The sequence below is a fragment of the Ischnura elegans genome, assembly GCF_921293095.1.
Source record: "Ischnura elegans chromosome 13 unlocalized genomic scaffold, ioIscEleg1.1 SUPER_13_unloc_1, whole genome shotgun sequence".
Classification (NCBI taxonomy): Eukaryota; Metazoa; Arthropoda; class Insecta; order Odonata; family Coenagrionidae; genus Ischnura; species Ischnura elegans.
In genome coordinates this window covers 4263898-4276556 of record NW_025791657.1, presented here as the reverse complement: position 1 = coordinate 4276556, position 12659 = coordinate 4263898, and the positions used below count along the sequence as shown (strand labels likewise).

The following is a 12659-nucleotide window of genomic DNA, read 5'->3' as shown; positions in this document are numbered from 1 at the left end:
AGCATTGTGCAGCAGAACGTGCATCAAGATCCTTTGATTTATTACCTAACGAAATACACTTCTGTACAGGTTTTATGGTTTCTGTTTTATAAGGTCCGTCATGACATCATTGTTTTACCAACGAGGTTAATTAATATCCTATTTTACTTTCTGCGGAATATACTCATTGATTGTATGGCGAAGAATTTTAATGGAGTGCCTCCATGTTACATTTGTGCTTGTCACCTCTGTTTCAGCTGCGATTTTTTTTTGTAAGAGTCATTAATCGTCTAGAATCTGATGTACATTCACTTTTTCATTTTCAGCACAGGGCGATGCCTTTCAATGCTTGTTTCTGACATAATCATCACGCCCATTACCTGGGCGTACATGGGTTACAGAGGTATAATGGTTTTTGGGGTACACAATACTGTTGCGATAAAGGAATACAAGGAAATCACTGATAAGCATATACATAGAGTTTCAGTGATTTACATGTCTCTCTTTGTTACAACAATATTGTACACCGTACCAACAACTATCTGGGGTTATCTAAACAAAATTCACTAATCCTCCTATGCCCGAGTCGCTGAAACAAATACTGATGTATTTCTCAAATGGGGGTAGATAAATGCAGTTATAATGTCAAAATAACTCATTTTTCCGCAATATCAATAAGGATATAGGTGTTTACGGGTAACCATACATACCTTGGGCAGGAAACAGAAATCATCATATTTTGAAACCTGTCAGTTAGTAAACCAGATAATGAATTCACTAGGTAATAAAATAGAATTTGCTGCAATATTTTTGGATTGCTAAAAGTTTTGAACAGTGTGGACCTCCAATTGCTTCCCAATAAACTTAGCATGATGGGTAGGCATTTGTGGCATAACTAATTTTAAGATTGAATCCTACTTGTAGGACAGAATTAAACTTGTTGCTACCTCAGGAAATGATATCACTTTTGTTTCCCTCGGTACCGGTCTAAGGCGAGGTGACGCTCTGCTTTTGTGCCTATCCTGTGACTTTCAAACATAAGTAACCATTTTAATAGTTTTCTACCGATAAATGGTGGTATCCCATGCCTTATGATGTTGGCATGTATCTGTGCTTATCTCCAAGAACAAAGAAATGCACAACTCCCCTTGGCTTCTAAGGTCCTCAATTATTATTGTGCATTGGCAAGAGGAATCAAAGTAGCTGATATCAGGTATGTAATTTGAGAAATAAGATGAGGATAATCGGCCAATTTGTTTACTAATAATTCCACCTAGGATTGAACGAAAGAGCTGTGTTTTCAGAAATTCGCTGAAACAAATACAGATGTATTTATCAATTGCGAATAACGGTTGAAGTGATTTCTCCATATCCGATATTTTGGGGTTCAATAAAGACTTCGTGGAAGACGTGGGACTATGTAATCACAAATCGGAAGTCGTCCTGGTTGAAGGACTTGAGTATTTGGATCTTGTACTGGGCTTGTACCTATAAGCAAGCGATATTAATGGCAATACACACGAGTGACACGCTTTTTGAAAGAAAATTAGCGCTTCTAATTTCCGTTCTTTTGTACAACACTGGACTATTTTACTAACCATGTATTAAAATAGAATACTATTAAGGTCATCATAAATATTACATGCATCTACTCGCATAAGGTATCCGTCTTCAATAAGGTAATACCTTTTGTTTTAATGCAGTAAATAGTAGGGATTGGAAACCAAATATCCGCGGATATTGCCCGATGTCGCGAAAGACATCGGATCTGGATCCGAAATTTTAAATAAAAGCTTCAGTGAATGCAACTTCCCCAAAGGGTGGAAAGAGTTCCGATTCCATCTTCGAATGCGCCGTCGCATGCGATTCTTGTCCTACTCTTGAACCGTTTTGTTTGAAAGCTGTCGCAGGGGTTGTGTAGGAGAATTTCAGCCGTGGAAAATAAAAAAAGGCAAAATACGACTGGCACATAGTGTGACTTCCCAAGAGATGGAACAATCATCGGGGGAATCTCAGCGTCGTAGGGTAATAACCACGTAAAAAGTAACTACGTCGCAGATTTCAGAAAACCACCCACGGCCGTCCATTATCCCGTGCTTGTCTTTTTTTGTTTAATAAATCACGCAGACCAATAATTATTGTCTTCAAAGGAAAATATGAAATTACACCTAAACTATTGAAGCGTGTATCATCCTTACCCCGTCTCATCAACTGACCTTTTTTGACCTGCTTCAATTCTCCCTTTCTAGACGAAAAGTGGTAGCTGAGTGACTTTCGGGGCCCGAAGGTGTCTCGATAGCTTCGAAAATTAGATGACATGCACGAGATTAAAAAAAGAATAATACCAAACGCGACGCATACCTGACGATATATTTGTTTATTTTTCAGCTCTAATTGATTGCCACTATGTTTTCTGTTAACAATTTGACTATACTAGCATGCAAAATTGTCCAAACTGCACAATTTTCAAAGAAAAAAAGCGCATCATCAACCCCTAAAACAAGTAGAGACGAATTGGAAACGCCAACTGCATATATCACGCGTAGCCTCGTTGCTTGAAATACGAAGGGTGCGTGCTCCTTCTCCTCCACCTCTCCTTTGCGCGCTTCTGCTGCCCACCCCTTCCTTATGCTGTGCGGTCGAGTATCTCGTCGCACGTGACTTTAATGCTGTTTTCAATACTGTTAATTGTATTGCTGATTGCGCAGTTGCAATTTAATTTAATGATATATTGATAAAAATGTCTTTCATTTTGTAGAAACTAATGATGGTTGGGTTCGATTCCTCGATTCTTGGCCAAGAACCGGAATTGAAAATAAGTAGTTTCCAAGGTGAAAAATCGATTCCAATTCCAGTAGTAGTTAAAACTACGAATTTATGTGCGACCACGTCTCCAACGGTCATTTCAATTTTCGCGCCACGCAATCGTAATAACAAAATACATTACATTGGCACCCCAATCTATCGTTCCCGCATTGATTGTTGTCCCGCATTCATCGCCGTTCACCGTTCCTGGTCCCCAATAAAGTTCCATAAAGACAATGTAATTTTTTCCCGCATCAATTTTTCCCCGTAGTATCGTTTTCCCTCATTGATCGTTTGAAGATCGCGGTCCCAAGGCATAATTTTCCCGCATCCATCGTTTGACGAAAATGAGATGAAATATACTGTGTGTAATTTATGGCTTATTACGAAAGGCACATAATTTGAATCTCTCCCAGGTGATAGAACTGCCGTAGGAAACGGCACCGTGCCGTGGTAAAGTAACATTAGTGCATTATATTAACATTAGTTTCCAAAGATCCGTTATCCCCCTCCACTCAGCACTCGCCCCCCCCCCCTCTGACACTTTCCTCTTTCCCAAAAGCAAAGAACAGCTCGCGCAGGGATCATATTACGAAGGGCTTTCTATTATTATATCTCGCCCACTGAACTTTTTCAGCCCACCTGCTTCAAATTTCCCAGTTTCCGGAGGTGAACTGCTGCATGAATCATCTTTTAGCCCAAAAGGTGCGTAACATTGAATTGCAGTGATTGCTATTATACTTTTATTAGTTTTAAATTTTATTAATTTGTACGTAATTCAAAAAGGAACGAGACCAAACACGACGTATTTCTTACGTTTTTATAAGCATTTTAAGAAAGGAAATAGTTGGGGAAATACGACGGTTATTTCTGGCAAAATTCGATGTCCTTGTAGCTGAGCTTGTCGGCAGTAAATGTGGTATTTTTATCCGAAAACGGGATATCAGGTTAATATCAGTTATCAATTTACGAGTTATACTACATCTCTCACTTTTGAGAGCTACTGACGAAGGTATATTTTCTCAGAATATTTTGTTTTTCCTTACAAACAATCAAAATTCATCTGCTCATCTGGCGCTACGCTAATTAGAAAGTATAGGTAAGTTGCCTTATCATTGGGACAAAAAATTTCATGGCGCAGTCATATGGGCATGCTTCACCCTCTGCAGTATGCTCAGTGTACGCTGTAAGCGATAGCATCAATTCCGAAGCTTACCTCGCACGAGGGGTTCCGTACTTTCCAGGATGTGTTGACTTTTAACTAGCGAGTGTTTTCCGTGTGTGTTTGATAAAGTCGGATTCCGTTTTTATTAGAAATATTTTTATCCGTCTTCGAATCATGCCCTTCCAAAGGAACTAGTAAAAACTTTAAAAGATGGACTAAAAATAATTGAAAATGGAGAAAAGAATCCTGGCTAGAAGCGCGTGAATATCGGGGAACGCCTTTGGTTTTCCGATAGCACATGGCGGTAGGGGTGGGGGTAGAGCGAGCTACCTGGGGAAAACAAATAGGGAGAAGAAGCCGAGGTGGGCGTGCCGCAGACGATTAACGCAACATTGTCCATGTTTTAAAAATTGCCTAAATTACATGAAAAATACGTTTATTAAACAGGAAAGTTTCAAATAAAAGATTGTTTTTGGCCTTGGTGATCCATCTCAGGACCAATCACTGCGCCGGCGAAAGGGGTTGATTTAGGCAGAACATGTATATTGCTCTCGTGAATACGTGTACTGGAAATAGCGTTTGATGGATAAGAATTTTTTAATCTAACAGAAATATATAGTAGCAGGAATTTTGTTCGGGGGGAGGGTAGGGGAGGGAGGGAAATTTTTGAAAAAATAAGTACTAAGTAATGGATTTTTAACTAATTTTAACACTTTTCATAATCGAAAAAACTTCATTCGTTAAAGAAATAGTTTGTAAATTTATGATTATTCAACGTTTTGCTTTCTTTCATAAAGGAAAATGATTGTATTTTTATATTTCGGGGAGGGGGGTCCTGATCCCCTGGTCCCCCTCCTGGGTATGCCACTGAGCAGTGTGAATGCCGTGTGGAGAGCAAACCTTTTTTAGCGAGGTGGCGTGTTCCTTTAGGATATTTGAAAGCGATATTAGCCGAATCAACTATATGGCCTAAGTGTGTCAATAAAATACTAGTATTCCTGTAAACAGCAAAAATATTGTATGAATCCTTTAACGAATATCATAATTACAAAACGATATGCTTTGTTTCCTGTGACATACGCGACCTAGCCAAACATTCCCGCAATGATCTTTTTCCCGCACTCATCGTTTTTCTGGTCCATCCCCCTGAAAAATGATAAATCGAGGTTCTACTGTATAGGTTCTAATTGGCACACAACTTCCGGCAGAGCAAATACAGAATAGAGAGCCTGTGGCAGGTATGCGGTCAAGATACAGTGATGCATTTGGTAAAGTACCCAAAGTCACTGTAGAAAACACTGTTGAAGCTGGAGTTGAAGCTTATTTATCAGAGATGATTGCACCACCAAGTTCCTTCCCTGAGAAATACTGGAGGACTCGCATCTTCTACCCAAGGCCTAATGTAGTGGCGAAGTTTCTTGCCATGCCGCCATCCACTGTGTTCAGTTTTTTGTGCGGCAGGAAACATATATGATGTAAAACGCAACAGGCTTGGTACAGGCAGAGAGAAGATGCTTTGCTTTCTGAGCAAAAATTTAAAACAGTAAGAGAGTAAACAGAAAGGTTCCTAGATCAAATAAATCACATTATTAACGGAAAATGGGTGTACACCCTCACTATGTCTTCTATATTAACAACCTTTTCAGTTCGTTTTCGATTTTCTCAACGCCTACGGACTCAACACCTGACAAAAATTGTCTCCTTAATCCTAATTACTTGCTTGATGAATTTAAGTGCTAGAATACTCGTATATTGAAGCTGAACTACCGTAGGATCCTGCCAATTTTTTTCAGCTATGAAGCCTGTTGTGCTGTCACCGACCCTAATATCACAGTAAGCTGAAGATTCGTGGTATCCTCATTTTTTACCTTTCCAATTTTAACATGCTAGGGGAAAATGGAAGTTGCGCCCCAGCATTTTATCATTTCTAGGAGAAAAATTTCGACTCAATTCATAAAATGTGGAGAGTATTTAGATTAGATATTAGTAACCTTATGTATTGCGATCTCATTACCTTTTTTGAGGCCCATCTCTAAGTACATTTCTTGATACATTTACACGGTTGCAGACACGGTTGAACACGCCCATCTCGCCAAACATAATAGTTTTCCTCTCCTACTAACACATCGAAGCCCAAAGCAGTTGAGCAGTTTGTGGGGAAGGATGGTAAGAGAAAGCTGGAGAGAGAGAGAGAGAGAGAGAGAGAGAGAGAGAGAGGGGGGGGAAGGAGATAGACCGACAAAAAGAGGGGAAGTGGAGTTGGGTGGATCTTTTTCTGGAAGACGGCAGCGCCATTTCCCCACCGGTACTATGATAGACGTCGACCCGTAGAAAGGCCAAAACAACCACCGCCCTTAACAAAATCACGCGAATATGATTGCATTCACGCAATACACTACTATTTGAATTTATATAAGACAGAGCTATGACGCTAAGTTTTTATCACTTCTTTGCCTCTTTATAGAGCGGAGTAATTCTCAAGACAAAAAAACATATTTTTGGGAAGTTAGGAATTATTTTCCACCCAACAGGTTTCTCATACAAAAATTTAAAAATTCGAAATCATGGCTACATCTTTCCAATGCTTTTAAGTGAAACGGTTCCTCGTTACATGGAAAAATGCCCCCCAAGCGATGTTAATGGCAGTGTCCTACAAAGGCATTTTTGGCTTGGTATCCAGTCCCTTTAAAATGCTTAAAAATGTAAAAAATACACTGTCTTTGGTGAATTTTTTCTTTGAAATTTGTTCAAAATACAAAAATTTCAATTCAATCAAGATACTATATCATTTGCCAAAACTCATGGTTATACGCTTTTGGACCCAATTGCTGACTCCTTGATTGACCCCGAAAAACTGGGAACTTTGAAGAAGGGTGACACAAAAGGTCAGTTTGTGAAAAAGGGTGAGAGGTTGAAGACACTTCTGTTGTTCTCGTGTAACTTGATATTTTATTTAGAACGATTTATGGCCTTCGTAACATGAAATTAGAGCAAATGTTGATCAGGTGGAGCCCGAGGCTTGATTGGAGACTACGGAGGGGAGGACACGCAAGAGTGGGGGACTGAGGACAGATGGGCGGGGGATAGTGAATTTTTGAACATGTGGGACGTAGTTACTATTCTAGCCCTTTCGCGCCGAATTCCGCACCTGTGCGGCGAGGATTTTTTTTCCTCAACTACGAATGCCACACCAGTGCGTCCTGAATGTTCCTACCCTAACCAACGAATGCCGCGCCTGTGCGGCACAGGTCGAAAAAAGTGACCGTGGCGGACACAATAGACCCAAGGACGCGGCCGCCCCTCGTGATCCGCCTTAGCGCGAGCCCAGCCCCTTCTTCGGCCGCTCAGGTCGACCCTTTCCTATCCTCTCCACGCGGTCAACTACTGTTATTTGCAGTGTTTTTTCCAAAAAAATATTTGTTGCTTACTTTTGAAATCCAATGCTAGAAATGAATTCATCGTTTTTTGCTGACCACATGGAAATTTCAAACGAAATTCTAACGTTAATCTCAACAGAGTTATAGAACAACTAGTAAATATACTAAATCCGTCTATATAAACGTTAGAACTTCGTTTAAAATTTCCTCACGCTCAGAAAAAAACACGAAATTCATTTTGAATTTAAAAAAATCGATACGAACAACAAGTATTTGCATATATTCTGCGTTAATATTTTAGCTAGTTGACCGCGGACTCGTGCTAGGAAGGGGCTTTTAATCCCTCTAGGGTCTGGGACAGCGGCCGAGGAAAAGGATCGGCGCCCCACCGAGTTGGGTCCAAAAATGTTTCGGGAGGGACCCACTGCCTTTAGTCGACGCGGAAAGGCTTCGAACAGAGGAGTAAAGAAAACTTTCAAGAGACTCGTATTGAGGAAGAATTTCCTTCAACGAAGGTCCGGCGCGAAAGGGCTAGGGAGCTGAGCTTCTTCCGATGGTTTTTCCATCTCTTTCAAAGATTTTATACTAAGTGCCGGTCGTGTTTAGCCTTAATTAACATTAAAATAACTCGGTTTATTGCTATTAATAACAACCATCTACGGAAATTCTTCAAACGTTACTCATTCTCTTTCAAGTTTTGTTGAAATGATTACAGTGCCTAGTGCATCCATTTTATAGAAAGTCTTTGATTGTCATATGTAACTGCATATTAAAATCAAAGGCATGATTCATAACACTCTCCAAATTCATTTGAATGAGTAACCTAATATCATCAGACAAATTATTATGGATGCATTGTCGTTTGCTTTTTGGAAAAATTACGTTTTCCTAGCATATTATTTTCTTGCTTCCAACTGTTGTTTGATTGTAATAGAGTTGTTAATGATTTCTAAATCGCGCATTGACATATATTACGTAAGGGATAATTTAAATAGGTATCTCCAATGTTTTGTTAGCAAGACTGATGATTATAAATAGGAAGTTTATAATGATTTATTTCTTTTGAATCTAAATATTATGTGGTGAAATGCCTACCTTTTGGTAAAGTCAAACTAAGACCGAAATGCACGGTGCACCGAATTTGGCGCATACCTTAAATTGAATCAGTTTCGAGAAAAAGTAGTTAAAATGCGTGGATTTGCTACCCATGAATACCCTTGATTGAGACTTAAAAAGGAAAAATTTTTTCCTCAAGTAAAATAATTGTTGCCCAGGAATGGCTCATAATTTGAACCAGCAAACAGCCCACACTTTAAAAGGACAAAAATTTTGCATTGGTCTTACTTACGGTAAACTTCCTAAAAATTAACTTCCCGTGCGATGAGGCAATTCCAGGAGGAAATGAGTCAAGTTAGAAATCACAAATACCTATTGTCTTAAATAATGTACTTTAGTACCTAATAATGGGTATCAATATGCTGATCGTGTTCCAATTCAGTAAATAAACACTACCTGATATTCTCATTGTGACCTCATTGTGTGTGCATTGTCGACTGCCACATTTTTCCTCGAGGTGGCCAATTCGTTCCTCCTAACCTTTATCATTTTACCCATATCTCCATCAGAAGCATGTAATGAGATATGGCACACATGCAGCCGACGAATTGTGCCAGCATTCTCATTGAGTTTTGCAGGGCTCTTTGTGGACGGGGATTGTAATCAAACTAATCAAGCTGTGAGAGTGCAGGAAAAATTTATGCCACTCTCTCACTGGATTGAGTACCAATATATCATTTGCTGCGGTCAGAAACTAGAAATAAAAATGAAATACCCAAGCTTCCATTTCTGACTTTCCATTTCCCTGATATGAAGGATTTGTGGAGATGATTTCTATTCCATCGAACATAATGGACCCTGATCATATATGCACATATACTCACCGACCGTCTCGCCTTTGACTAGTTGCTTGATGGTGATTACCAATTGGAGGAGAGCCTGCGGCGCCGAGTTATTCAGCGCTTTATCCATCCTCCACTTGACCTGCTCCACTTCGTTCTCCATGATCATCGCGTAGTAATACGCATTAATCGAGGATATTTTACACCGTCTGAGAAAAAGAGTCAAGAAAAAAACTTCTGGTGTATTCTGTAAAGCATTCATATTAAGGTATCATGCCCACATTTGATTTTTAATTTCCATGATTTTTAGTCGAAAATTTTTAAACTTCTCTTAATTGATTCCAATAGTAAGGCAGTAGTATAAAGAGATTTTGTGGAGAAATGCAGCGGCATACAATGAAAAAAATCGATCTATCCGTTAAATGGCAAGAATATTAAAGGAGATAGACAAGGGTAAGCTATTCTTCCTACAATTTTCAGCGTGTTCATCGAGAAACGTTCTTACGAAATAAAAGAGAAGATGCCTGGAGTGAAGATCCATGGAGGGAAAAACGATACTGCGTCTTTCCGATGATATAGCACTTAGATCATAGCAGAGACACAGGGAGGCCAGAAGGAAATTCCATCATCAATGGTATAGCTAATGACTAGATATAAGCTGAAAAGATCGATTGTAACGTTAGGATAAACGTGCATTCCTTTGCATCAAGGTTTCCTCGAACTAAGAAAGAGTCTTGAAAAGAATTTCTAGTTTGTTCTGAAAAAAATTCATATTTCAGTCTCATGCCCAACTTTGATTTTCAATTTCTATGATTTTTAATCAAACATTTTCAAACTTCCCTTAATACATGCCAATGGAAAAGCAGTGGTATAAAGGGATTTTGTGAAGAAACGCAGCAGTATATAATGAAATAAAAAATTCTGATCTCCCCGCGAAGAAACAAGAATGTGAAAGGCATGAGAAAAGGGTGTGCTCTGCCACCATAATTTTCATCGTGTTCATCGTGAAACGTACCAATGAGATATGAGAGAGGTAGCCCAGAGTTAGGATCCATGGAGAAAGAAAAACGATACGGCGTATTTTCGATGACATAGCAGTCATATCATAGCAGAGACAGAGGGAAGTCTTAAAAAATTCCACCAATTGTGATAAACATGTGGGACTAGATGTGTGACTAGATGTAAGCTGAAGAAAGATCGATTGTTAAGTGAATTCCATCATGCAGTGAATTTTGTATTGAGCGTCCACCGGCAGTTCCACTGAAAAATGGCCAAATAAAAAAGGTAGGTTCCGTAAATATGTGTAATTTTATCTGCTGAATAGAGGGGAATTTCATATACAGAGGTGGCCTTTGGTCAGAGTGAGGTGCAGTCTTTGATGAAGCATTTGGAGTTCTCTAAATTATATGGATACGACACTGAGTTCCTCCAAATTTTGGTTGTTGTATGGGGTGGACGCTCATGAGGTGTAACTATTAAGGAAGGTGCTACTCTGTAAATTTATGTGAAAGCACAAATTTATTTTGTTTTATTTTTAAACTCATGTGTAAATTCCAATCAGGCACGCACGAGACAAAAGAACTTTTATAATTCCCTTGAAAGCAGAAATCCAAATATTTCATCTTTCTTTTCATGTCCAGTAGTTTCCAAAAGTTTCTTTACAAACTGAGCGGTGCCACTTCTGCTCCTCAGAGAAATTGAGCTTCACTTACTTGCCTGGAAGCAGTAGGAGAGAAATTTGGTCAACATTCCCGCCTCCCGCTGTACTGTTACTACTTCATCATTAAGGGACCATATATGCGGGATACATGCAATGTTTAATGCCACATGAATTGTGCAGCTTATGTCAGAAAATATATAAACCTCCACAATTGCTCACAATCTGATTAACATACATTTGTAATACCTTAAAAGCTGAAAACCCTACAGCTTTCCTAATATAAATTAATTCAAATTATTATTCAATGGCCTCTCCATTAACCATCTAAAACAGCCAAATATATTTAAATCGTTAAAATTTAACATGAAGTATGCTTACGACTACGATATTTACCTTAACTCCTTCAACAGTTCCTCGGAGCACACTCTCCGTAATCCATTCAGCTTTGTATAGAACAAATCCATGTCTTTATCAAACTTTCTCCTTGAATTCACGGCATACTTCGCGCTCTTCAATGATCTGAATGCAAAAGTAAAATATATTAGTACTGTAACCGTAGACCCCGACTTTCGGGTGAAAACGCAAAGATAAAGATGTCACTGGGGGAAAAAACCGCAGGCTGAGCGTGAGGGTGACGAACGAAGTCAAATGATAGTGGCACACACTAAAAGTAGCACCATTTGACAGTCACCGTTACCAAGATATTCAGAATCAAAGATATTACAAGTACCTGTCATACCAAAGGCTCCCAGTCACAAAACTTGTCTTAGCAATTAAAAAGAAACTGATGCACACATGTAAGGAAACACAGCTCTCAGACCAGGCAGCCAAAAATGTAGAAAAAACAATGCTCTGTCCCTCTCGCTGAATATCCCTTTTCTTCTCCTCCTCTGCGTTATCGATTAGCGGTGTCGATTGTCGACTAACTGGCGAGAATGACGGTGACAAGTTAATTTCGGAGGAGGAAGGTTGGTTGCATAGCAATCACTCCAATCCCTCTTTAAGGGTGTTATACCTCCGCGATTAACCGTTCTGCGGACTTCAGTTCGCTCGCCATTTTCTCGCTTAGTATACAATCTAGAGAGAACTTGTTTTGGATATTGTTTAAGCTACGATTATTGATATTGATAAGTGAAAAAATATTGAAAAGCATTAGTTATTGATGCTCAAAAACACAATAAAACGCCAGTATTCTCGAAGTAATTCTACCACGTAGAAAACGCAATTTGAATTTTTTTCGGTATATGGGAACATTCAACCTTCTTCTTGGAAATAAGATACGTTTCATGAATGTAATCTTTGTAATAACCACGCTGGAGTGAATAGAATTTCCGAGCGTGCTTTCTCAACGCTAAGCGCTTGCAATATTTTCTTCCATGGGGCTGCTGTATGATCCCTCACTCTCGGGGAAAGAGCTTCCCAACCCACAGCAGTCTCTCACACTACTTCCCCTCCATCGTCTCTAGTTTCTTCTCCATCTGTTTTGTTTCCCCTCTATGCTTCCGCCGACCTAAGAAGCCCGTCTGACCCGTGGTCGGGCTCGTCAGGCCCCAGCAGGCCAACGGTTTTTTTTATTATTATCCAAAGCCCTCTTCTTGTGTTGCGAGCGGCATGTTTGAAACGGGGCTAGCGCGGGTTTTCAAGTTTTCTGTTTTTATGATGCATTGAAATTTAAAGGAAATGAAAGAGAGAGAAGAATATGAAGACAAATTGAGGAAGGAAGAGGAAGCATATCTTTAGTGGGAAGGTGGAAAAGAAGTAATAGGAATACTGGT

At 39.4% G+C, this 12659-nt stretch overlaps 1 protein-coding gene across 4 annotated transcripts in view; it reads right to left on the bottom strand.

Moving 5' to 3' along the window:
• Window positions 1–12659, bottom strand: part of LOC124172032 — a 165610-nt gene that overhangs the window by 16044 nt on the left and 136907 nt on the right. For all 4 annotated transcript variants that reach the window (XM_046551436.1, XM_046551435.1, XM_046551434.1 and 1 more), the window contains 2 exons: window positions 11278–11403; window positions 9267–9433 (listed from right to left, as the gene is read on the bottom strand). In XM_046551436.1, the coding sequence (XP_046407392.1) occupies window positions 9267–9433; window positions 11278–11403 (293 nt within the window). The remainder of the gene's footprint in view (window positions 1–9266; window positions 9434–11277; window positions 11404–12659) is intronic.